Source organism: Sprattus sprattus (assembly GCF_963457725.1).
Source record: "Sprattus sprattus genome assembly, chromosome: 5".
NCBI classification, from domain to species: domain Eukaryota; kingdom Metazoa; phylum Chordata; class Actinopteri; order Clupeiformes; family Clupeidae; genus Sprattus; species Sprattus sprattus.
The window spans coordinates 32,055,034-32,080,033 of record NC_137924.1 but is presented as its reverse complement, the minus strand read 5'-3'; the positions used below and the strand labels follow the sequence as shown (position 1 = coordinate 32,080,033).

The 25,000-nt window shown below is 45.3% G+C and overlaps 1 protein-coding gene across 1 annotated transcript in view; it reads left to right on the top strand.

The window, feature by feature from the left end:
* The window catches only part of abcb6b (ATP binding cassette subfamily B member 6 (LAN blood group) b), a gene marked incomplete at both ends in the record, with an annotated part of 83,034 nt that overhangs the window by 47,090 nt on the left and 10,944 nt on the right, over positions 1–25,000 (top strand). Inside the window, 3 exons of the mRNA XM_080839772.1 lie at positions 19,853–20,027; positions 21,527–21,639; positions 22,109–22,203. Coding sequence (XP_080695898.1) covers positions 19,853–20,027; positions 21,527–21,639; positions 22,109–22,203 — 383 coding nt within the window. The remainder of the gene's footprint in view (positions 1–19,852; positions 20,028–21,526; positions 21,640–22,108; positions 22,204–25,000) is intronic.

Genomic DNA, 25,000 nt, shown 5'->3' with positions numbered 1-25,000 from the left:
ATACATGCACACACAAACAATCATGACCAACAACATTTATACTGACACACACAACAAAACACACACATCTCTCATAAACCCTGTTACCATGGGCGTAGGAAGCATTGAAAATGTAGGTGGGACAATCTAAGAAAAAATATAGATGTAAATTCTTATGGTGTATTCTGGTGCCTTTTATCAGGTGAGTTTGATACTTTAATCTGACTATACTAGTATGAGAAAACCTTTGGGTACATTTAGTAATTTCATCCAGAGGAAGTGGCTGGTCGCTTTATGTCCATGCTGTCTGGGGGAGCAAACATATCAAATAAATAGACCAGTCTACTTTGCAGTAGCAATCAAATGCTCATCTTTTAGTTATGTTGCTTACACTAATCTTAACGTTACCTAGCGTTGGTATAGCGACTTTGCTAACGCTAATATATACGTTACCTAGCGTTAATATAGCGTCTTTGCAACGAAAAACAAGAAGGCTATGAACAGCAGGGGAACAAAATACGAATATTTAGTTAAATGCCAAGTTTTTTCTGAACATTTTGAGGTGACCGTGAGTGCAATCCACCTTAACTGCACTACCTGGCATCTGGATGGTAAAACTGGGGGGTTCACGTTAATAATGTTTAATTTAATAGCTGTGATGCTCATGCACATTACAGAGCAAGTCACAAGGACACACACAGACAAACACACACACACACACACACACACACACACACTCACTTAAACTAATTTATTCACACACCTTAATACACACACACATGCACACAACTTTATTAAGACATATGTTTAGCTAGACAGACACACTCTCATCCAAGCGTGCTCAAATAAACATAACAACATTCTTACTGACTTGCACATGCTCACACACACACACACACACACACAAACACATACAGAGATAGAGAGAGCGAGAGAGAGTCCTCATAAACCACATTGATCAAACCCCATAAACACTGACACCCACACATAAATTTACACTCCATCTGCTTCCCAATTATTCTCACACTTTCTTTTCCCACACCCACACACACACACACACACACACACACACACACACACACACACACACACACACACACACACACACACACACACACACACACTCCCACTTATTTTCTCATTCCACTCATCACTCACCACACACATACACACAGACACACAGATGCGAACTCGTACATACACTTTACTAGTCATACTTGCTCACACACCATCCCTCTTATTCTCTCTCACATGTCCTGTTCCAGACACCACACACTCCCCACACACACACACTCCAGCATACCACACACTCCCACTGACACTTACTACTTCCGCACTTTCCTCTCTACACATTTTCCCATTGATGCTTATTAACAGAATTTCTCTTCACACACACGCGCACACACACACACACACTCACACACACACCGCCTGTGAGAATGAATGGGGATCCATACACACAGAGACACTAGGCACAGTCACGCAAAACCTACACACAGACACACACACACACACTCACAGACACACACACACACACACACACACACACACAAATACACGCACACAAACACACACAGAGAGAGACTCGGATTGGCCTTTCAGTGAAATCAACACCCTGAATTGTGTTGGCTCACCCATTCACACAATGGCTGTGAATTCCTTTTGCATGAGCACATCAGACCAGTTGTGTGTGTGTGTGTGTGTCTGTGTGTGTGTGTCTGTGTGTGTGTCTGTGTGTGTGTGTGTCTGTCTTTGTGTAGGTTTTGCGTGACTGTGCCTAGTGTCTCTGTGTGTATGGATCCCCATTCATTCTCACAGGCGGTGCATTTCTGCACATTCATTTAATTATATTTATTTACTTTTCCAACATAATCTGCTCTCCCTCCCTCCCTTTCCCTCCCTTTCTTCTTTCTCCCTCCCTCTCTCCCTACCTCCCTCTTTCTCTCTCAACAGTTATCTATCCTTTAAAGTATTTATGCCTGAGTCTATGTATGGGATTAGAAATGTTAACAGTCCATACATCTCCCCAAAAGCCCACTGCCTGCATGAGGAACCAATCTAGAGTTAGTGCCCACAGCCATCAGCTCTCTCAAGTAACCACATCCACTGTCAATCTTGGGTACTTACCATATATTCTAACCGTCACCCATGTTGAAAGCAACTAAAGTAGGGGAAGTAATACCTTAAGAACCCTTGAGAGGTGAGATCTGAGGTAATACGTACGAATCCTTCAAAGTGTGAATGCTGTGGAAGAGAAACCTATCTTTATGTGGGTCAGGAGAGAAGGACTGTGGTGTTTGGTGGAGAAAGCCTATGGAGACTATGGTGATTTGGTCCAGGTTTTTAGGATTAGGCTTGAATGAGTTGCTCCTGAACTGAAGGATGACCAGGTGGGGCGATTAATCCCCTGGTAATCCGTCCCTTTGCTCACTCGGGTTTCACAAAAGCAACCAGGTTAATCCCAAAGGTTCAATCTTAGGGTGCAATTGTGTGTATGTGTGTGTTTGTGTTTGTGTGTGTGTGTGTGTGTGTGTGTGTGAGTGTCTGTCTGTTTCCTTGCTATGCCTCTATCTCTTCCAAATGTGATTTGAATCCTGTGTTGTTGCCTGGAGAATAAAAGTATATTTGCATACACATATGGTGTTATCAGTTATCTGTTGCCAAAAGGACATAATGCGGTCTGCAGGTAACTAGTGAAACCTCATTGCCACACCTGATATGGGCCAGGTCTACACTAGACTCAGCTGCTATCATAGTGCATAGTCCTGTCCTTAAGATCAGAGGAAGTGAATGGCATGTTGCTCACTAGCGGAGTGGAACATGGCATGTGTCCCAGGCCTTCGTGACCTTCTCCACCAGTCACAGATGCCCATGAAGTGTCTCAGATTTTCCCTTTAAAATAACTTTGAAATCAGTCTTCTTGAATAAGATGTGATATGAAGTGTGTGTGTGTGTGTGTTTGTGTGTGTGTGTGCGTTGCTTATTTCCTCGAATCTCACAAGTCCATCTACCACAACACGTGTCATCATTGTTGTCCAATGTAACAGCATCCTGAGAATTTGCCTGGCAGTGTTGCCGTGACCGCCACGACTGAGGCCGTTCGTTAATGGAAATCAGAAGTTCAAACTATCAGGCTTCCAAGCCCTCGATGTTTATGACAATCTGCCTTTGATATCCATGCTTTATCAACCGTAACAATGACGCCTAGTACTCGTGTGGAAAATCAGCGTGAAGAAAACTATTCAGTGCTTTGCTTGTGTCTTTTTGCGTGCATGTGTGTTTATGAGTGTGTGTACATGTGAGAGGGATGTTTGTGTGTGTGTGTGTTTGTGTGTGTGCGTACATGTGTTGAGGGATGTTTGTGTGTGTGTGAGTTTATGAGTGTGTGTGTGTTTACATGTGTTGAGGGATCTGTGTGTGTGTGTGTATGTGTGTGCGTGTGTGCGTGTGCGTGTGTGTGTGCTTGTGTGTGTGTGTGTGTGTGTGTGTGTGTGTGTGTGTGTGTGTGTGTGTCTGCATGCCTGATGTGAGACAGACTTTATTGCTGCCACTTAAGCAAACAAGTAAACAAAGATGAAAGGGTGACACCATGTCTACAAATATGCATTTCCTCACTTGCTCGTGTGTGTGTGTGTGGTGTGTGTGTGTGTGTGTGTGTGTGTGTGTGTGTGTGTGTGCGCGCGCAGGTGTTTTCGAGGAAAGAAAGACTCTGCAGACATGTAGCAAACACTCTACACTCACACACTCTACACACACACTAAGTAGTCAGTCAGGACACACACACACAGGCAACATCTGCTGGTTGTTCCTCACGCTCACTGTGCTCTTTGGGTAACTCCTCCATGAAAATAATGAATCAACACTACACACACACACACACACACACACACACACACACACACACACACACAAGCAAGCCAGACCCGGTGGCCTTTGATGGTGTAGACGCCCCTGGTTGTTTTCATTCCCACGATCAGTCACTGATTCACTCTCACTGCACTCATAATGCCTGCACACACCCACACACACGCACACACACACACACACACACACATACAGTATATATATGTGTGTGTATATGTATACTTTAACTCACACTAACACACACTCATAGGCATACAGGCAATAAGCAGTAGACACACTGCTAGCCTGTGTGTACTTCCTCCCTAGCTTCAAATACTAGTTCCTCAACAGCTTAGGGTCAGAAGAGGTGATAGGAAAGTGATATTTTTGTGTGTGTGTGTGTGTGTGTGACACAGCAACCGGATATTAGAAATGGTGTCTCTCTCTCACACACACACACACACACACACACTTTGAAGAAAACTCAACATCATATGCTGGACTCATTGTGCAAGCAGTGCTTTTCTCCAAATCTTACCAAGGACAACCCCGTTTAAATGAGACAGATGATTGTGTTGTGTGTGTGTGTGTGTGTTTGTGTGTGTGTGTGTGTGTGTGTGTGTGTGTGTGTGTTTGTGTGCACAAAAAAATAAACACAAAAAAAGAGAGCTGAAAAAGATGGATAGGGCCCTAAGAGTCAGGGAAGTCCGCGTCATGCCAGCAGGGGCCGGGAGATGAAAAGAAAGCGTGAAATATTCTCCATTTTCATATAAGACATTTTTTGGAGGGTCATAAATGGTGTTTTTCAAAGGGAATTACAAGAGCTTTTGATGGTGGGGAATCAAAGTTGTTTAGCTCGCCCGCAGGGGAAGCATTGATCTCGCAAGCGGTGGCTGTAGAGGAGGCCAAACCGACTGAACACACACACACACACACACACACAGAGCTCATGAGCCACATGTGCCCTTTAAACACACATGCACTCACACATACACACATAATCTCTCTCTCACACACACACACACACACGGACACACACTGAAACTTGCATGCGTTTCTCTCTTTACCGCTGAACACACACACAAACACACACACACACACACACACCCACACACAAACACATTCCGTAACACGGAATACATCCAACAGCAAAAACACATCATCAGCTAGGCTGTGGAAAGTATGTGAATGAAAACTCGATAATCTATGTATAAAACAATCAGTATAACCACCATGGTAGTCTCACAAACTACTGAAATTATTGACACTTTTGAAATGAATTAGATTATGTGCACTCTATATTTAAAAGTGTATCATTATAACACACTGATGTGTCTGGGCATGGGTGTAGGTGAATCAGGGCAACTATCCGCACATCTGCTGGGGGCTCCCCACTTTGTCCCCAAGGCTATTTATTCTTTACGGGTGGTGTTTGACTGAATTTTGAATTTTGAATGAACGGTTATCATCAACGCACTATAGAATGTTTCATCGCGGAGTGATTTATTATTAGCTGTGAAAAGTCCGAGTTGGGTTGTTCTGGGATAATCCAGCGCATTGAACGTCTCTCGTCCAATCAGAAACAGCTAAATAACGCGATATAACCCAATTGTTTTATAAAATGGGATATTACCCACGGGGGAAAAGTCTAGGTGTATAAAAAGGGAATGTAAAACCACTATAGTCTCGAGACTTGCTCAGGTTTATGCTGTTGGTATTATACTTAACAAAATAAACCTTTTTCGCTCCACACTTCTGAGGTTTTTGAAGAGTTTTCCTGAACGCCATAAACAAAGAGAAAAGAAGATCTGAAAAGAAGAGTCAAAGGATCGGAAGCCTACAAATCTGCCACAACACTGTGTCTGTGAAGAGCACTAGCATCTGTCTTGGGCTGTGAGCTGATGACAGGGGTGTATTAACATGTCGTTGTGAATAAGAGAGGCTGGCTGTGTCAAGCTGTTTTGGTGGGAGAAGGAACAGGAGGATGTCTTATGTCAGGCCAGTTTTAATCACTCTGGAAATCCCCTCGTATTTCCAGCGTGTCCATGTCAGATGGAATATTCGCTCATCCTTCAACAATGGAAAGAAGACATGGAGCGGAGAAATAGAAGACTTTTCAACATTCTGCGTTCTGATTCTGAGTCAAGTCATTCCCCAGGAGCCAGGCTGAGCTTCGGAGAGAGCAGACGGTGAACGGAACACACGCTTCGTTTGGATTCCCATGTGCTGTACTGTACAGACGGCCTTTATGACATCACTGACACGCCATCTTTAATGGTCCTCCTGTTAGTCAACACTGCAGTCAAGCTGAGCTCCATGGGGAGGAACATTGTACGTGGAACATTGGTTTTAGAGCCAGTAGCAGCTCCTCTTTAGTTAGTGTCTTTTAATGAAGATGGCTGTCTCGGGATATGTGTTTGTAGCATATCTGGATTTGGCTAAGGTGTCGATGAGATCTTTCTAACGCGTCTTACTGTGTCAGAAGCCTGAGTTTTACCTCAGTTCTTCCATGAATTGCAGCCGTTCCTTGGTATACCCTTAGGCTTTTCATAGCAAGACCTTTCAAGGCCGTCCATTGTCACACTGATCAGTGAAGGTTTATTTGCTCAAGTTTCATTTCGCTTGAAGTATCATCTCTTGTAGATGTGACTTAATAGTTTTTTTTCTTCTGTTTTGCAGTAGATGCACTGAGAAACCGATAGTCTGAGACAAACAGTCCTCTGTAAGTCCTGCTCTTGTTCTCTGTGACACATGTAACCCCACACCAAAGATTATTTAGAAAGGAACGCCTGAGTGTGAAGCACGGAAGCCATTAAAAACATCTCCAATTGATGGATGAAGTGATGGAACATGGAGGCTTCGATTCTTAGAGCGAGAGCCATGTCTTTGGATATGCGTGAGTGTTACAGGGTAAGCCCCAGACACACACACAAACACACACAGGGCAAGCCCCAGACACACTCACACACATATATGCACACACACACACACACACACACACACACACACACACACACACACGTATGCACACACACACACGTATGCACACACATACACACACACACACACACACACACACACACACACACACACACACACACAGGGCAAGCCCCAGACACACTCACACACATATATGCACACACACACACACACACACACACACACACATATATGCACACACACACACACACACACATATATGCACACACACACACAGGGCAGGCCCGAGACACACACCAAACACACACACATATATGCACACACACACACACACACACACACACACACACACACACCCTTTCCCCCTCTGATATACTAAGCTGAGTGAGACCCACATGTAGAGCAACACGTTGCGACTGAAGTGATGTGGTGTGTGTCTAACCATACCAGTGGGAAACAGGAGGCCTTCCAGTAAACAGCCACAACCGACCAAACCACTGGGTTTGTTTGTGTGCGTGTGAGTTTCTGCATGCGTGTGTGTGTGATTGGAGCTGGGACTGTGTGCGTGTGTGTGTGTGATTGGAGCTGGGACTCTGCGTGTGTGTGTAGCTAGAGTGAGGACTGTGTGTGTGTAAGACAGAAACTAGAGTGAGGACATTTTGTGGATGTATGTGTTTGTGCACAGGCTGTGTGTGTGTGTGTGTGTGTGTGTGCATGTATGTGTGTGTACACAGGCTGTGTGTATGTGTGTTTGCCCAAGCTGTGTATATGTGTGCACAGGCTGTGTGTGTGTGTGCATGTATGTATGTGTGTGTACAGGCTGTGTGTGTGTGTGTGTGTGTGTAGGCTGTGTGTGTGTGTGCACAGGCTTTGTGTGTGTGTGTGTGTGTGTGTGTGTAGTATGATGGATGTGAGTCACAGCCTCCGTGAGCATCGGATGAAATGGTTCTTCCGTCAGCGTCAGATGCCCAGTGAGGGATCACAGAGAAGCAGGAAGTACACATGGGATGAGTGACATATCGCTAGACTCCCCGGCAACACTAGAAGTATGTTGACATCCTGGAGACGGGGCTGAGTCATAAGGCTAGCGTCCGTGATTGATGCGCCCAGTCTGGCAGTGGGCGAGCAGATCAGAGGACGACAATCCCTACACACACACACACACACACACACACACACACACACACACACACTGGGCCTTTCATCATTGCTCTGGAGGCTTCCGAGGACAATAGTCAGTAAAACTTGATATCTTTATATTATTAAGACCCTTATAATGCGCTTATAGGGTATTATAAATGCAGGCTTCATAGAAAGTATTACCCAATAGCCCCTACTCACTGTTAGTTAGTAGTGTGTGTGTGTGTGTGTGTGTCTGTGTGTGTGTGTGTGTGTGTGTGTGTGTGTGTGTGTGTGTGTGTGTGTGTGTGTGTGTGTGTGTGTGTGTGTGTGTGTGTGTGTGTGTGTGTGTGTGTGTGTGTGTGTGTGTGTGTGTCTATGTCTGTGTGTGCTACTCACTGTTAGTTGTGTTTCCAATTTAAAGACAAATTTTTTTTCTGGTAGTGAACTAAATTGGTCTAAATTGGGAAGAGCTACTACTGGTACTCCGATAACTGTTCTACCTTGAGTTTCTCTAAGACATGTTCTACTGTGTGTTTCTCTAAGACATGCCAAACAAATGTGTAAAATGTGTGTGCAAAACTTAATGGATGTAATTTGAGTTGTATTTTTTTTAGATAGCGGCATTAATGGTATGGGTATATTGGGTCTGTGAGCCCATTCCCTAGCATACCTAAAAAGGTCTGACTATGAACTTTATTTAAAACTCAATTAACTCTGTTTAAAATTCTATTTAAAACCATCAATTGCCCAAAGATAGATGTGGCTGGAAAGAATGAGCAATAACTTCATAGAATGTTTATTATTCTGATTCAGATCATGCTATTGGTGTAAAAAAATAAGTATTCAGATATTAGGCAGTATATAAGTGGGACTTAGAGGAAACTTAAGCTCTTAAACCTTAGAGGAAACTGTCTGGGTCCTCTCACCGGCCATCTTGGGCAGGCAGCAGCACTGCAGACTTCACAATGCTGCGCTGCATTGAATACCGCCTTCAGACTGAAGAAGACATTTTATTCCTCAACTGGCACGTGTTATCATATGTCCACCCACCACCCACCTCACCTCCCCGAGATTATCACAGGAAGCGTGGACCATGAAAGGGCTGTGTGCTAAAGCATGGGGGTAATTGGCTGTTGTAAATTAGTGGAAAACAGGATTTAGAAAGTTTACAAACCGCAGCGGACAGCAGCGAGGCCTCCCAGGGGCCCGCTGTGTAAACACACACCAGCGTCTGGAGCCGCGCTCAAACAACCGTCTCGTTGGGATTTTGCTCCCAGTGTGCAACACAATTACGACTGTGTGTGTGTGTGTGTGTGTGTGTGTGTGTGTTTGTGCGTGTGTGTGTGTGTGTGTGTGTGTGTGTGCGTGTGTATGCGTGTGCGTGCAGCTCAAACAACAGAGCCATTGGGAGTTTGCTCCAAGTGTGCGATCCGATTAGCGTCAGCGACCCGTGGTCTCGTCAAGCCTGTCTTCATGATGGTAAGGGTGATGGAGGATCACTGCGACACACACACACTCACTCAGAGATAGACACACACACACACGGCTGAGTTGATTAAATCATGGCTTATGGTCAGACACAGTCTGGAGGATCTCGACAGGGAAATTTGAGCACGCAAACACGCAGAAGAAAGGAGAAAAAATGACATTGACATTAAACTTCATCTAAAAGCAAATAGAAAGCCAACTTTAAAATGTATTCCTATTGTGAAACTGTCATCAATTGTTCTCCAAATTCTTCAAAATGTCCTTTTTCTCCGCAAACTTAATTTTTTTCGACACCAACAGAAAAATAGATTTAGCGGTGAGCTTGTTATCACTTTTTTGGGGGAATATTAGTGATTAGTTCTTCCTCGGGAGAACTTCCAGGGGTTCTGCTTTCAGGCCTGTGATCCAGTGATGGCTCTGGTTCTGGTCGTCCTCAAAAGAGATCTGCTCAGTGTTCCGTCAACGGTTCCTGGCAGAGTCCTCAGCAGGTGCTGAAAGTTCCCCTCCTCGGCTCGATCGGCGGGGGTGAACTTGAGACTTGGAGGCGCTGTGCTGTATTAAAATGCCCCTCGCCACCGCCGCCATCAGTGCCGGGGGACAGCCAAAGCACACAGGCGGAGATGGAAGGCTTACAGGGCACCCACAAAGTGTTAAACAGCTCGAGCTGTGGAGGTTACATGTAAACAAGATGTTTTCCCTACATTTGGTCCAGGTTAGGCACACACATGGCTCGATCCTTGCAAAGCCTGTTTGGTCTCTCAGTGTGTGTGTGTGTCTGTGTCTCTGTCTGTGTGTGTGCATATATGTGCAGAATAAATGGTTTCAGCCCTTTTGTGTTTGAGAGTGTGTGTCTATGTGTGTGTGTCTGAGTGTGGGTGTGGGTGTGTGTGTGTGTGTGTGTGTGTGTGTGTGTGTGTGTGTGTGTGGGGCACATCTGGGGCTCAAAACTGTAGAACTGTGTGGCTGCCCAAGCTCTCAGCAAGTAGATTCAATTTGATTGGGTTTCATGTTTTGCATATCACCATTTTGTTCCGTTCTTTTTAGTTTTTACCCCCAATTTGCCGGCGTCTGACTGAGGTGATTTTTCCTCCTTTCCGTCAGGCTTCCCCCTGCAAGGACGAGAATTAGCTTTGACAGGGGACCTTCACATGAGAACAAGCTCAGGTGCCACCTCATTCAGAACAGATGTTGCGTCGGGATACAATGCAACAAGTGTGTTGAATCCATGATGTAGTCAGCAAGGCAGGAATGATTTGTATTATTGTTTCGCTTGAGGTTGAGGACTCACCTTTAAGTAGGCTTTTGTCTGTGATCTTTGTGTTATTGTTTCGCTCGAGGTTGAGGACACACCTTTAAGTGGGCATTGTCTGTGAGCTTCCATAATGGTCATTGTAGTGGATGTCTTGCCATTCTATGAGACTCTGAGAGGTTATTGCCCTGAACGTTTGAAGGGGCTGTTTGGATGTGACCTATATTTAACAGCAAAATGGATAGAGTGACTGTTTGACTTTCGTTGAGAAAATAGCGTATGCTGTGTTTCTACTATAGGGGCAGTACGAGCTAGGGCTACCTCTGGGTCAACCGGGACTAATGGCCTTTGGGAAAACAAAATACATTTATTTTTCTACTATTGAGCCAATAGCCCTGTAGTACTGCCCTAGAACCCGCCCATAACATGCCACCTTGGGCCAATAGCCCTGTAGTATTGCCCTAAAACCTGCCTATAACATGCCACCTTGGATCAATAGCCCTGTAGTACTGCCCTAGAACCTGCCCATAACATGCCACCTTGCGGTAAACGTTACCCATTTGCCCGTTTCACAAGCGAGGTTGGAAGTTTGAAGTTGACCTACTGCAGAACAAGCAAAGGAATACAATGGAAACCAAAGTGGCTGTTTGCTGTTTGTGATCTTCACTTTGTGGAATGTGCAGTGAACACTCAAATAGAGGATATCCATCATAAGATAAACAGACTCGTCAGACATTCCGTAAAACTGTCATGTCACTGGACTGGTTTAGCAAACACCATCACAGGTAGCCTGACGACGTGGCTAATATAAGCCAGCTATAGGCATAGTTCAAGTCCGAAGGCATGCTGGTCTCGATTGTTTACACGAGTGACATTCACGTTGGCCGGGGTTTAAAGAACACCATGGCTCGAATAGCATGTTAATCATTCATTGCAGTAAATTGGCTTCACCAATCATGCAGTAATTTGATGTTAATTAAACATCCATGCATATTGTGTTCATTTGAACCAGCTGTGTTTTGTGTACTGAAATATGTTGAAATTAGTTCCATAAGTCCACATTACATGCGCTGTTAGAATCACATGATTTCAATAGCGTATACCTGCTTCATGTTTGTAACATGGGGCACGCCCTCTTTTGTTTTGTTTCCTTTTTTGTTTTTGTTTTGCCAATTCATGTTCAACATCATTAACAATAGAAACAAATAGAGAACATTAATTCAAGGTTTTCCACATGCCGACAAGCTCCAATGATCCTCTATTTTTGTTTATTGTATGTTAATGTTATTTGGTAGTCTGTAGGTTATTTGATAGTGACTAGTTATCTTATTTTGGCGCTGAACCTCTCTTACCTGACTCCGTTAACCCTGCCTTTCCCCTTGACACCTCCTCAAGCACCAGTTAACCCTGCTTGCCCCAAGGGTAGTTAGCGGGCCAAAAGCCCCAGGCAGCTGGAAACCTGGCTATGCCGTTCTCTTTCAGAACCATGTCCAGTGGTGCTTTGCCAGAGGATATCAGCCCTCCGCATCTCGTCGGTTGAATGTTTTTGAGGGTTTGTTGATTGCTTGCTTAAGTTAACAAGGAGTACTAGTCCATCGCCAAAAAATACATTTGTGTTTCTACTACTGAGCCAATTGCCCTGGAGTACTGCCCTAAAACCCACTCATGACATGCCACCTTGGGGCAATTGCCCTATAGTACTGCCCGGCTAAAACCCATGAGTGAGATAGAAACCGGACAGGTCATAGGTTTAAGGTCACCTGATAGGTCACATAGTCACAGTTGCAGTCTTGTAATAGTATTTGGACTGTTTTTTTATTTTCTCAGCAGGCATTTCAACTCATTCATAATGTTCTCGGTCTTAAAAACAGATGTGATTGACAAATCCTAAACCCTGGGTTTTGGGTTTCCTAGAACTGTAAACAAACAAGACGCACTGTGCAGACAAACCAGCATGAGAACAGACAGCATAAGTGATAACACTATAAACTACCTCCTGCGTTGTTTGTATCCGTTGTTTTGTCATCAAACACATCATTGTATGGCTAAAGTGTCTTGCTGGTTTATTACGTTTTTGGTGGTGTACTTTTTTATCCCCTGCGAAAACAACCGTAGACAAAACCTCCTTGAAGTGCAGGCTCACATCCTCTCCGCTCCCCCAGTTCTCCCTGCTCCCTCTCGCTCTCCTGGGTCTCTGCCCAGAGCCGGCCTGCTCTGCCGGAGCCCCGACCAGGCGACAGTGGTTTTTCCGCTGGGTCGAAGCTGCCAGATGGCACGTTTTTGACCCAAAGGCAGCAAAACAATACAAAGGGACATTTTAAAAGCCCCGAAAACCTAATCAAAATTTAATTAGAATTAAGAGAGTTGGAAATCAAAGATAGCAATCGAAAACATATTCTCTCCAGCCAGAGCCCAACTCTAGTCTGGTGTGTTGATGCAGTCGGATTGAATTTTCGGAGAGACTCTGGAAGTCGTCCAACGCACACAAAACTATTTGTTCTTTAGTCCACAAAACATCTCAACTCTGGACTTAACTATTTTCAAGTCACACTTTGTCTGTGTTAATGAAACCTTCGCCGCTGTTAAGAGATGGCAGCGGACGATATTGTCAAAACTACTGTACACGAGTGGCTGTCGTAATAACTATTCGTGGGCCTTGCGTACTTCCACTGTGCGTGTATCCATGCTGACACAGTATTACTGACAGCAACATAGACCTGGGGCCTCCAGCTCTATAAAAGAAAACGAACTTGTGCAGGAGAATGAAATGTGACACGACATATGATGTGCTCTCGTCTGTGGTGAGGCTGCTCAGCTTTTAAGTGCTTCATATGGCCACCTCATGCTCCATCTCGCCCAGGCCCCCGGTCTGAAGTTAATTAGTTAACGAAGCGGAGGCAGAGAGGAACAGGACAAACGAGAAGCACAATGAAAAAGATGTGGAATTAAAGAGCCGAGGAAAAACATGCCGGGAAGAGAGAAAAAATAAAACAAACAAAAGCACAACGGAAAAGGGGGTTAGGGGAGGAAGGGACTTCAAAAGGAAATGGTAATTCCCGCTCGGGCTTTTGAAGTGATCGTAGAGCGGGCGGCGGAGCAGCGGCGGCGGGGTCCTTGTGCCATATGCTTTAACCCAGAGAAAGCACTCCCCACCAGCACTCACGGAAATGCCTCCTCTTTTCCTCACTCACCCACTCTCTCTCTCCCTCACTCGCTCTCTCACTCACCCTCTCTCACTCTCTCTCACTCACCCTCTCTCTCACTCACCCTCTCTCACTCTCTCTCACTCACCCACTCTCTCTCTCCCTCACTCGCTCTCTCACTCACCCTCTCTCACTCTCTCTCGCTCTCTCTCTCTCTCTCACTCACCCTCTCTCTCTCACACACCTTCTCTCTCACTCACACTCTCTCACTCACTCCTTCTCTCTCTCTTTCCCTCACCCTCTCTCTCTCACCCACTCTCTCTCGCTCTCACTCACTCACTTACCCATTCTCTTTTGCTCTCTCTCTCTCTCTCACTCACCTACTCTCTCTCTCTCTAACCCTCTATCTCTCTCCCTCTCTCTCTCTCCTCTCTCTCTCTCTGTATGGATACATCTCTTCTTTCATACTTTTCATACTCCCCTCTTTCTCCCTCTCTCTCATTATATTTCCTGCTCTTTTCCTTCTCTTCCATCTGTCCAATTCAGTAAGTTCTATTGGCATCACAAATACACATTTTAAATATACCAGTTTAAATATAGAATTTAATTTAGAAGAAGTACCCACACACTTCATGGTTTTGGAAATGACGCAGACAGGCCTATCTGGTTATGCCTCGGACATTCCTCCGTTCTGTTTATCTCTGGTTCCTCTTACGCTCCGTCTCACCACGTTGCTTTTGGCACTGGGTGACCCTTAGTCATTGAAGTACTCAGACTAGCGTTATAATCTTAGGGCTTGAAGAACTCAGACTAGTGTTATAATCTTAGGGCTTGAAATACTCAGACTAGTGTTAGTGTAACTCCTCTGCCAGGGGAGGGCCGGAGGGCATCATGCCAGGTATAGGGAGGTCCGATTTCCCAGCTGATGTTTGGGCCTAAGTGCTAGGTGACATTCTGGTCTAGTTCTGGTGCAGTTGTGGCCATGATCCAGAATGTCTTCCGTCTGGATTACTTCCCACTCTCTCCCCCTTTCCCTCTCTTCCCCTTTTCCTCTCTTACTCTCTCTCCCTCTCTCTCTTTCTCTCTCTCTTTCCCTCTCCCTCTCTCTCTCTCTCTCTCTCTCTCTCTCTCTCTGTATATATGTATGGGTACATCACCCCTCACCAAAGCAAAACCGTTAAAATACTTATTTTTAGGACATAGCCTACACACACACTATATGGTTTGGCCATATTAAAACAGACCGCTGTATCCATCTGTGGTTTATCTTCCTCTCTCTCTCTCTGTCTTTCCTCTTGGCACTTGGAGAACACTTAGGGACTGAAGAACTCAGACTATTGTTATAATCTTAGGGACTGAAGTACTCATACTAGTGTTATAATCTTAGTGATTGAAGTACTCAGACTAGTGTTATAAACTACATTTCATACTAAAATGGCACAATGCCCTTCAACATGCAAGTAGGTCTTATGTAAATCATTTAGATGTCTATGTTACTGTATATGAAAGGGAGCATAGTTATATGTGTTAACACACTGTTCTCGTATATACTATTTAATAATGATGTTTTGACCTGGGGCTGTTCTAGAGGGTTCTGGTGTTTTGACCTGAGGCGGTTCTAGACGTTCTGGTGCAGTTCTGGCCTTGATCAGGACCTGCTTCCATCTGGTTCGTGATCATGTCCAAATGGCTGGACCAGCTTGTTATTGGGCTGTCACACAACCTTGTCTGCAGCTTGTCACAAGGCCTCTGACCAGACAGCAAACTGTGACTCGATAGAGGATTTAATCTAATCTGATAAGGTTTTCTGCTCTCCCTAATGTTCGCTGATAAGAAAAGGGCCACAAGATTAGATCTGTGGTCACCAACGAATATGTCTGGCTAGGATTTATCCCCTTATTTCCATGCACCATTCTGAATGGCTTTTTTGGCTTTAATGACCTTGATGACCCCAGTAGTTATCAGCCTGGTCGATCTTGCATCTCGTGTAATTGAATATCGACTTGGAGCCTCGTCTTATTTTCTATATCTTTGAGTATCACATTGAGGAGCTCTCCCCCACTTAATGGCCCCATAGTCTGGTGGTGTTGCTGTATGGCCTCTTCTTACCCGACTCTGACGTGCAGCAGACTGCACTGCTGGAGAGGCCTGAAGCATCTTCATGTCATGATGGCTGAATGTGTTTTTCCATATCTGCTCTCTGTATGGTTTTTCTTCGTCATCTTTTTTTTAGCTTGCTGTCTTCTTTCTCATTGTTTAGCCTACTCCTCCCTGCGGCACTGTCCTCTCCTTCTCTCCGATTGACTTCTACTGCTGCTTGATTGGCCAACTTCTACCGGTGCTTGATTGGCCAACTTCTACCGGTGCTTGATTGGCTAACTTCTACCGGTGCTTGATTGGCTAACTTCTACTGGTGCTTGATTGGCTAACTTCTACCGGTGCTTGATTGGCTAACTTCAACCGGTGCTTGATTGGCTAACTTCTACCGTTGCTTGATTGGCTAACTTCTACCAGTGCTTGATTGGCTAACTTCTACCGGTGCTTGATTGGCTAACTTCTACCGGTGCTTGATTGGCTAACTTCAACCGGTGCTTGATTGGCTAACTTCTACCGTTGCTTGATTGGCTAACTTCTACCAGTGCTTGATTGGCTAACTTCTACCGGTGCTTGATTGGCTAACTTCTACCGGTGCTTGATTGGCTAACTTCTACCGCTGCTTGATGGCTGACTTCTACCGGTGCTTGATTGGATAACTTCTACCGGTGCTTGATTGGCTAACTTCTACCGCTGCTTGATTGGCTGACTTCTACCGGTGCTTGATTGGATAACTTCTACCGGTGCTTGATTGGCTAACTTCTACCACTGCTTGCACTGGTGATTGGCCAGCTGAACTGTTTAAGCAGGCTGAGGCATCTTTAGGTCTTCAGGCTCGGATCTGTTTCTCCATATTGGCTCAATAAATATCATAATTTCCTGTTGTTTAATTCTACTCTCTTTAATCTGACTCTTTTGTTTACCCAACATGTGCTGTTCTATCCGCTCTCTCTGTGTCTGTCTGTGATTAGTGTTAGCACTTGGCGCACAGAAGCAAGAAGAAATGGAAAGAAGAAAGAAATATCATAACTATACGTTTTGCTTCCCTACTCTCTTCAATCTGTCTCTTTTATTGATCCACCCATGTGCTGTTCTCTGCTCTCTCTGTGTCTCTGGGTGTCTCTCTCTGTCTTTCTGTTTCTCTCTCTGTGTCTCTCTGTTTCTCTCTCTGTGTCTCTCTGTTTCTCTCTCTCTGTGTCTCTCTCTGTCTTTCTCTGTGACTCTTTGTCTCTGTGTCTCTCTCTGTGTCTCTCTCTGTGTCTCTCTCTGTTTGTCTCTCTCTGTTTGTCTCTCTCTGTGTCTCTCTCTGTTTCTCTCTATGTCTCTCTCTGTGTCTCTCTCTCTGTGTCTCTCTCTCTGTGTCTCTCTGTGACTAGCGTTAGCACTTGGCGCACAGAAGCAAACGGGCTAGTTTAACCTCAAATAGCTTCAGCGTTTGGGGTGAGGTTTTTTGGGGACCGACTGGGGGAATCAAAAAATGTGTCCCTGAATGAGGATGATTGGGTGGATTACAGCGTCCGCTCTCATTAAGACCATAGGCCATCATCCGCCCCGATGGAATCCATGTGGTTGCCACGGAAATGACCGCCGGCAAGTCCAGGAAATGTCTCGTCCCAAAATGAGGAGTGTGTACCATGATGAGAAACCAGAGAAGAAGAGGGGGCTGGGAGTGAAATTGAAAGAGACATACAATTACTTTCTGAGACGGCGAACAAAACAAACATAACAGGAAATTAGCATACACTCGGGAGGGACGCAAAATACCTTTTTTGGGTTTGCGCATGAGTGATGCAATCACAATGGTGCTCAGGAATTTCACTGCAACGTTACAGCCCCAACCTTAGTGCTTGAAAACTAAATTATATTTATTTCACGTGAAGACAGAGTGCCTTAGTGTTCCTTGGTTGTCTGCACTACGTATTTTTGATTTCTCTGTCTTTTTCCCAACCTATTTCTTGCCTTCTTTCGCTCCTTACTTTCTCTCTCTTTTATTCTCTCTTTCTTTCTTTGTCTCTGTGTTTGACTTTGCGCCTGTGTCTCTCGTACTCTGTCCGGTGTCCTGCCTACACACACACACACACACACACACACACACACACACACACACACACACACACACACACTCGTACTCGTACTGGTGTCCTTGATGTGTCCTGCCTCATGGCGCCTGCCAGGCTGTTGGATCTCTGCAGGGGGCTATCTCTGTACCCCTGCCTCTGATGCCCTCCTTGTGAACACACACACATACAGACACACACACACACACACACATACAGACACACACACACACACACATACAGACACACACACACACACACAGACAAACACACAATATGTGTGAACATACTTATTAGAAACATGCACACAAACACCCAAGAACACATTCACACATGCACACATACTTATGTCTTAGACCATTTATAACCAGCTGAAATTCAGAGATGGGTCTGCGTGTGTGTGTGTGTGGGTGTGTGTGTGTGTGTCTGCATGTTTGTGTGTGTGTGACGGTATGCTTGTGCATATGTGTGTGTTTATGTGTGTGCACGTGCGTGTGTCTGCATGTTTGTGTGTGTGTGCATGCATTCATGCATGTTTGTGTGTGTGTGAGTGTATGTGTGTGTTTGTGTGTGTGTGTGTGTGTGTGTGTGTGTGTGTGTGTGTGTGTGTGCGTGCGTGTTTGCATGTGTGTGTGTGTGTTAGTAGCAGGTTGGGCGCCCAGTGGTGCCTGGTGATCCCTGCTCGGCTCTGAACCTTAAAATGGCAGGTGTGGAGGAGAACAGAGGGCAACCACCAGAGACGGGGTCCCACCCTTCTGAAGAGCTCAACACCCAATTACAGGCCCTCTGTGTCTGCTCCCTCACGGCCACAGCATCACCCTGTGTGTGTGTGTGTGTGTGTGGGTGTGTGTGTGAGAAGCTGAACATTTCCTTCTCACTGATACGAACATTCCGGACTGTTTATTTGCTTTGCCACGAATGCAGGAGTAAGAGACGGTGACTGACTCCATTCATTCTCACACAAACGCACGCAGCCACCATTACACAGCGTCTTCCTGGAGATCGCATTGAATGTGAACCATGAACATTGTTGAGAGTGTTGTGGGGTGTTTGGTGGGTTTGTTGTGCTTGTTTGTTACACAGTATGAGATTGCAATGGTGTCGGGTGTTTACAGCGAGTTTTATGAATTGTTTGGTCTGCCACGACATACAACATTCAAACATGATATTTCCATACACCTGCTGTTGCTCAATTATACTGATATATATACTGTGTACCCACCATCTCATCCATTTAATGTGTACATAGCAATAAGATCCATAAACCGGTTAACATGTATTCACACTTCCTTGTTCTCACGCTCTCACTTACTGGTCCCAACGCGAAGGCGCACTCGTGCTGGGATGTCACTTTTACATTGTGTCACTAGTGGAGGGAGCAGGAATTATGTCACAGGGGTGTTTGTCGTGTTCACATGTCACATGTCGTATGTAATAACTATGCATTGTAGGGTGATTTGTTATTGGGTTAAAAAGTGTTGGAGTGATTATATGGAAATATGTTATTTGAATGTATAATTCATGAATGAATGGTTTAGTTAATAATAAATTCAAGGCGCTATGCTTCCCCATATTGGTGGGTCAGCCCTATTATGCCAATTAAGGATAATAGCTATGCCTTCTTAAGAGGCTAGCTCAGTGTCATTCGAGAGGTTGAGGTAGAAGGACAGCTTTCCTGTTGTGAAGAGTTGTTCTCGAAGGTAACACTGTTACGCTGCATTTTGCTTGTTTTTGCTTAAGTATTTTGTTTATTCATATTATTGCTTTTGCTAAAATTTCAAACCTGGAAAGAAAATAAATATTGTTTGAATTGGAAACGTAAACCACTGCTCCGGCAATTCTTTTTACCACCATCTCCAAGTCCACATCCCTAATCGTGGGCTGGCCATGGCGGTCACTCACAGTGTGCGTGTGTGTGTGTGTGTCCATCTCCTTAGGTGAAGCAGAGCTCGCTGCGCTCCTACATCGGGGTGGTGCCCCAGGACACTGTGCTGTTCAATGCCAGCCTGCGGGACAACATCCGCTACGGATGCATCACCGCTAGCAACCAAGAGGTGGAGGAGGCTGCAGAGTCCGCAGATATCCACCAGCACATCCTAACTTTCCCAGAGGGTGAGACACACACACACAAACACACAAGCACACTGAGACATCTGCCAGTACATCCTCTCTTACCCGGATGATTATACACACTCACACGCATACACACATATATAGAGACATACAGTTGAGTTCAGATATTTAGATACACTCACACTAAAAAATCACCACTTCAGAAACGTCATGTTACTTCATGTCTTTGTCAAGTCAGTTTGGATAGAACATTTTTATTATGCTTTATTCACAATATAAGAATTCCAGTGGCTCAAAGGTTTACATACACAGAGTTCACTGTCTCCTTAAACAGCCTGTAAGCTTTGCCATGACATAAGAAGCTTCAGACTGGCTAAGTGTCATTATTGCGACTCGATACGTACCTGTGGTTGTGCCCCTACCCTTGGTTAGGGGCGTACCTGTGGTTGGGACTCGATTGGGGCCGTACCTGTGGTTGGGACTCGATTGGAGCCGTACCCGTGCTTGGGGCCGTACCCGTGATTGGGGGTGTACCCGTGATTGGGGCTCGATTGGGGCCGTACCCTTGATTGGGGCCGTACCCGTGATTGGGGGTGTACACATGGTTGGTACTCGATTGGGGCCGTACCCGTGATTGGGATTCAATTGGGGCCGTACCTGTGGTTGGGACTCGATTGGGGGCGTACCTGTGGTTGGGACTCGATTGGGGGCGTACCCGTGATTGGGACTCCATTGGGGACGTACCTGTGGTTGTGGGCGTACCCGTGGTTGTTGGCGTACCCGTGGTTGTGGGCGTACCCGTGGTTGGGGGCGTACCCGTGGTTGGGGGCATACCCGTGGTTAGGACTCGATTTAGGGTGTACTCGTGGTTGTATTTTAGGGCCTCCCTTCAGACTCTGTGTGTTTTGCTTGTCATCATGGAAAAGTCTGGTTTCTCCCTGGGAGCAATTTCCAAACGTTTGAAGGTGACACGTTCACCTGTACAAACAATATTACAAGTATAAACATCGCAGAACCACACACACACACTCTCTCTCACACACAGACACACTCACAAATACAAACACCACGGGACCACACAGCCATCACCAATACACACACACACATACACACACACACAAATTCACAATCACACTCACACTTTCACACACACAAATATAAACACCAAAGGACCACACAGCCTTCACCCATACATACACACACACACATGGAAGACAGATAAGGCTTGTAACCCAGATAGAACCCAAATGGATCCTTCAGCAGGACAGCGCTCCTAAGCAGAACTCCTAAATGGACCTTTCAGAATGACAGTGGTCCTAAGCAGACCTCCTAAATGGACCTTTCAGAATGACAGTGGTCCTAAGCATACCTCAAAATCAAAATAACATAGTTGGACGCACTGAGCTATCACAGATGGGCTGTATATCAAGTTATGTGTTTTAATGTATTTAGTCAAGGTGTGTGTGTGTGTGTGTGTGTGTGTGTGTGTGTGTGTGTGTGTGTGTTTGTTTGTGTGTGTGTGTGTGTGTGTTTCTCAGGTTATGACACTCAGGTGGGGGAGCGAGGCCTGAAGTTAAGTGGCGGTGAGAAGCAGAGGGTGGCCATCGCCCGCACCATCCTCAAGAACCCCCGCATCATCCTGCTCGATGAGGTCACCATCATCACACCATTCCGTTTACAACATTCTAGAGCCTCCGCAACTGCATGTGTGTGTCATGTGTGTGTTTGTGTTTCGTGGTGGCAGAGAATGGTAACTGCTTCTTGAAGGGTTACTTTCGCCCTGTTCATCTCAGTCATGCTTGCCGTGGTTATGATCTAACAGTTGGATCTGTTTATCCCCAATGAATGTGTTATATATTACCTGATCATGAATGTGTTATAACACCTAACCACCTAATCATGAATATGTTATAACACCTTATCATGAATGTGTTATAACATTCTGCTTATAAACGTGTATTAACAACCCCCATAATTTCCATTCTGCTTAGACATGTAATAACAACCCCCACCCATTTTAATTCTGTTTATAGACATGTAATAAAAGCCCCCATCGATAGACGTTCTGCTTATACACATGTAATAACATCTCTAATAACACATTTCTTCTGTTGTCTCAGGCCACCTCTGCTCTGGACACGCAGACTGAGAGGAACATCCAGGCGTCCCTGGCCAAGGTGTGTGCCGGACGCACCACCCTTGTAGTGGCACACAGGTAGGCACACACATGCTTTGGAGTGTGTGTTCTGTTAGTGGTACTCGAGTGTGTTGATAGAGTGTGTGTCGATACAACGGTGACACACAAGTGTGTGTGTTTGCCCCAGGTGTGTGTGTGTCAGTGTGTTTACCCCAGGTGTGTGTGTTTGTCCCAGGTGTGTGGGTGTGTGTTTGCCTGGGAACAACTTATCTTTTCCTTCAGTCTAATGCTCAGCAGCTGATTACCTCTTGGATGCCACATACATAACTCAACCTCGTCCCCTGTGTTGCAGCTGGGCTTACAGGCTAGCAGCAGGTGATCAGGTTCAGTGGTGATGGCTAATCATCTGAAAACACAGTCATCTGTTGAAGCGAGGGTCTTAATAAAACACCTATAAACATGTGGCCTGCAGTGAAGGGAAATGAAAGTCCTGTGTGTCACAAGGCCTGGTGTGTGTGTGTGTGTGTTAAAGGGACGGATATCCGCCTGCAGAGGCTGATAGCATCGCACGTCGATGAGGCCTTAGCACCAGCCATCTGGGACAGATCTCCAGATCTCCCTCCATAATTACATTGATCCATCTGGGCTCAAATGCCTGCCCTGTTTCGGACACACACACACACACACACACACACACACACACACACACACACACACACAACCTAAAATGACAGTGAATGGGGCGGTTGATTGAAGGTGTGTTTGTCTCAGTGTGAGTGTGTGCCTGTGTGTTTCCAAGGAATGTGGGTATGACAGGAAGGTCGTAAAATATTGACTGATCTTGGGTGGAAGCTGAGCGCATGTGCGTGTATGTGCGTGTATGGCATGTATGTGCATGTGAATACCTGTGTATTCTGGTTGTGTATGTGTGCAGATGTGTGTGCCCTTGTGTGTTTGTGTCACAGGGAGCAGTAATCACTAGAATATCTCATGGCGGACTTCGTCATGTAGTCGTAAAAGTGAGGCGAAGAGGCATATTAAAATTTTATGACAAATTCAACACAGGTTCACACGGTATTCCCATGGCGATGCCTGCAGTCCAATAAGATCCATCTGTGTGTGTGTGTGTGTGTGTGTGTGTGTGTGTGTGTGTGTGTGTGTGTGTGTGTGTGCGTGTGCCTGCAAGTTATTACAGAGGAATTACTCTATGCTGGAGTTTCTCCAGACGTACCGACTCTGCAAACACGCTCACTTCCTTACTCTCTTCTCTTTCTCTTTTCCCCTCTGTCATTCTCTCTTTCTTTCTCTATGTTAACTCCTGTCTTTCTCTTGCTCTGTTTACTCCTGTCTTTCTCTGTCCTTATTTCTGTCTTTCCTTCATTGTCTCACTCTCTATCTCTGTTTGTTTTTGTTTTTTTTTTTCTTCTTTTGTGGTGTTTTCTCTTGATATTTTTTTGCCTCTCTTTCTCTCTCTCTTTTTTCTCCCTTTCTCTCTCTCTTTCCATCGGTGATCTGATCATGAGGTTCATCTGGTGTATTTCTCTCTCTTCATTTCTGCTCCTTCTCAACTTTTCAATAAATTCCAGCCACCCCTCTCCTCCACTTTCTCTGTTTTTATCCGTTCTTCCTTCCTTCCTCCCTTCATTCCTCCCTCCCTCGTCTGGCCGTTCCCCTCCCACTGAAGATTGTAAACACGTCATGATCAGAGACAGCACACTTTGATCCCTTCCTTCTTTTGGGTGTGTGGTGCCACTTTGATCTGTTCTCCCTCTCTCTCTTTTCCCCTTTCTCTTGTGTTTTTCGGGTGGGGGCAACGATCAATAAAGGAGTCTGGAACCTTTGTTTGAAGATGAAGGGCACAGTTTGAAGGGGGGGGGGGGGTCTTGGATCGAGGGATGGGAAGACAGCGAGGCGAAGGAGAGAAACTGCAGCCGAAAGTTGTTGGATGGATGGACAGATGCCTGCTTGGATGGTTGAGGGCATACAGTATGTGTGTGTGTGTGTGTGTGTGTGTGTGTGTGTGTATTTTTGTATGTGTGTGTGTGTATATATATATTTGTGTGTGTGTGTGTGTGTGTGTGTGTGTTTATTGTTGGCATGAAGGTCTGGACAGAGACGCTTTGGTCAGAGCTCCAGACGGGAGTCATCTCTGTTTAGGGATCCTGTGACCGTAGCTAAGGCATCCAGTTGGAGTGGATTGCATTTACATGTGCGAACACACAGTTGACATTGACATGTGCGGACACAGAATTAGCATTCATATGTGCGGACACACAGTTAGCATCCACATGCTCCGTTCACAAAGCTTATGCGGTAGGGTCAAGGCTGCTTATTGCTGCGCCGTCAGTGTTCATTAAACTGTACCGTAGGCTGATTAATGGTGACGTAGACGGTCACAAGACCAGAATGTGTGGTTCAGGTCCAGTTCAGATCACTCGAATAGTCAGCGTCTGTCTGTCTAGGAGTTTGCTATGAGGTGTTTCTGAGGCCTTGTCCACATTGACACGGGTATTTTAGCAAAATGATAATGTCCCTCTATGTCTGGGCCTCTCTTTTAGCTATCTCAGAGATTTTTTTTAACGCCTTCTGAAGTGAAGTGAAATTTTTTTAAACCCCGGTTTACAGGTCACCGTGTGAACATGTAAAGCTGAGATTTTGCGGAGCGATGATGTAACACCTTAATTCACGGATGCTAATTGTTGCTTTAGGTTTCGCTAGTTCCGCTAGTTTCCCTTGCTTCTATTCTTTTTGTTTTATTGACTGGAAATTATATCAATACGCACGCTTAGAAAGTTCTCTGGTATTTGACATATCGTTAACGGACACTGAATTTCCTCTTACTGTTCTGGAATGATCGTTCGAGTCATACTCGTGT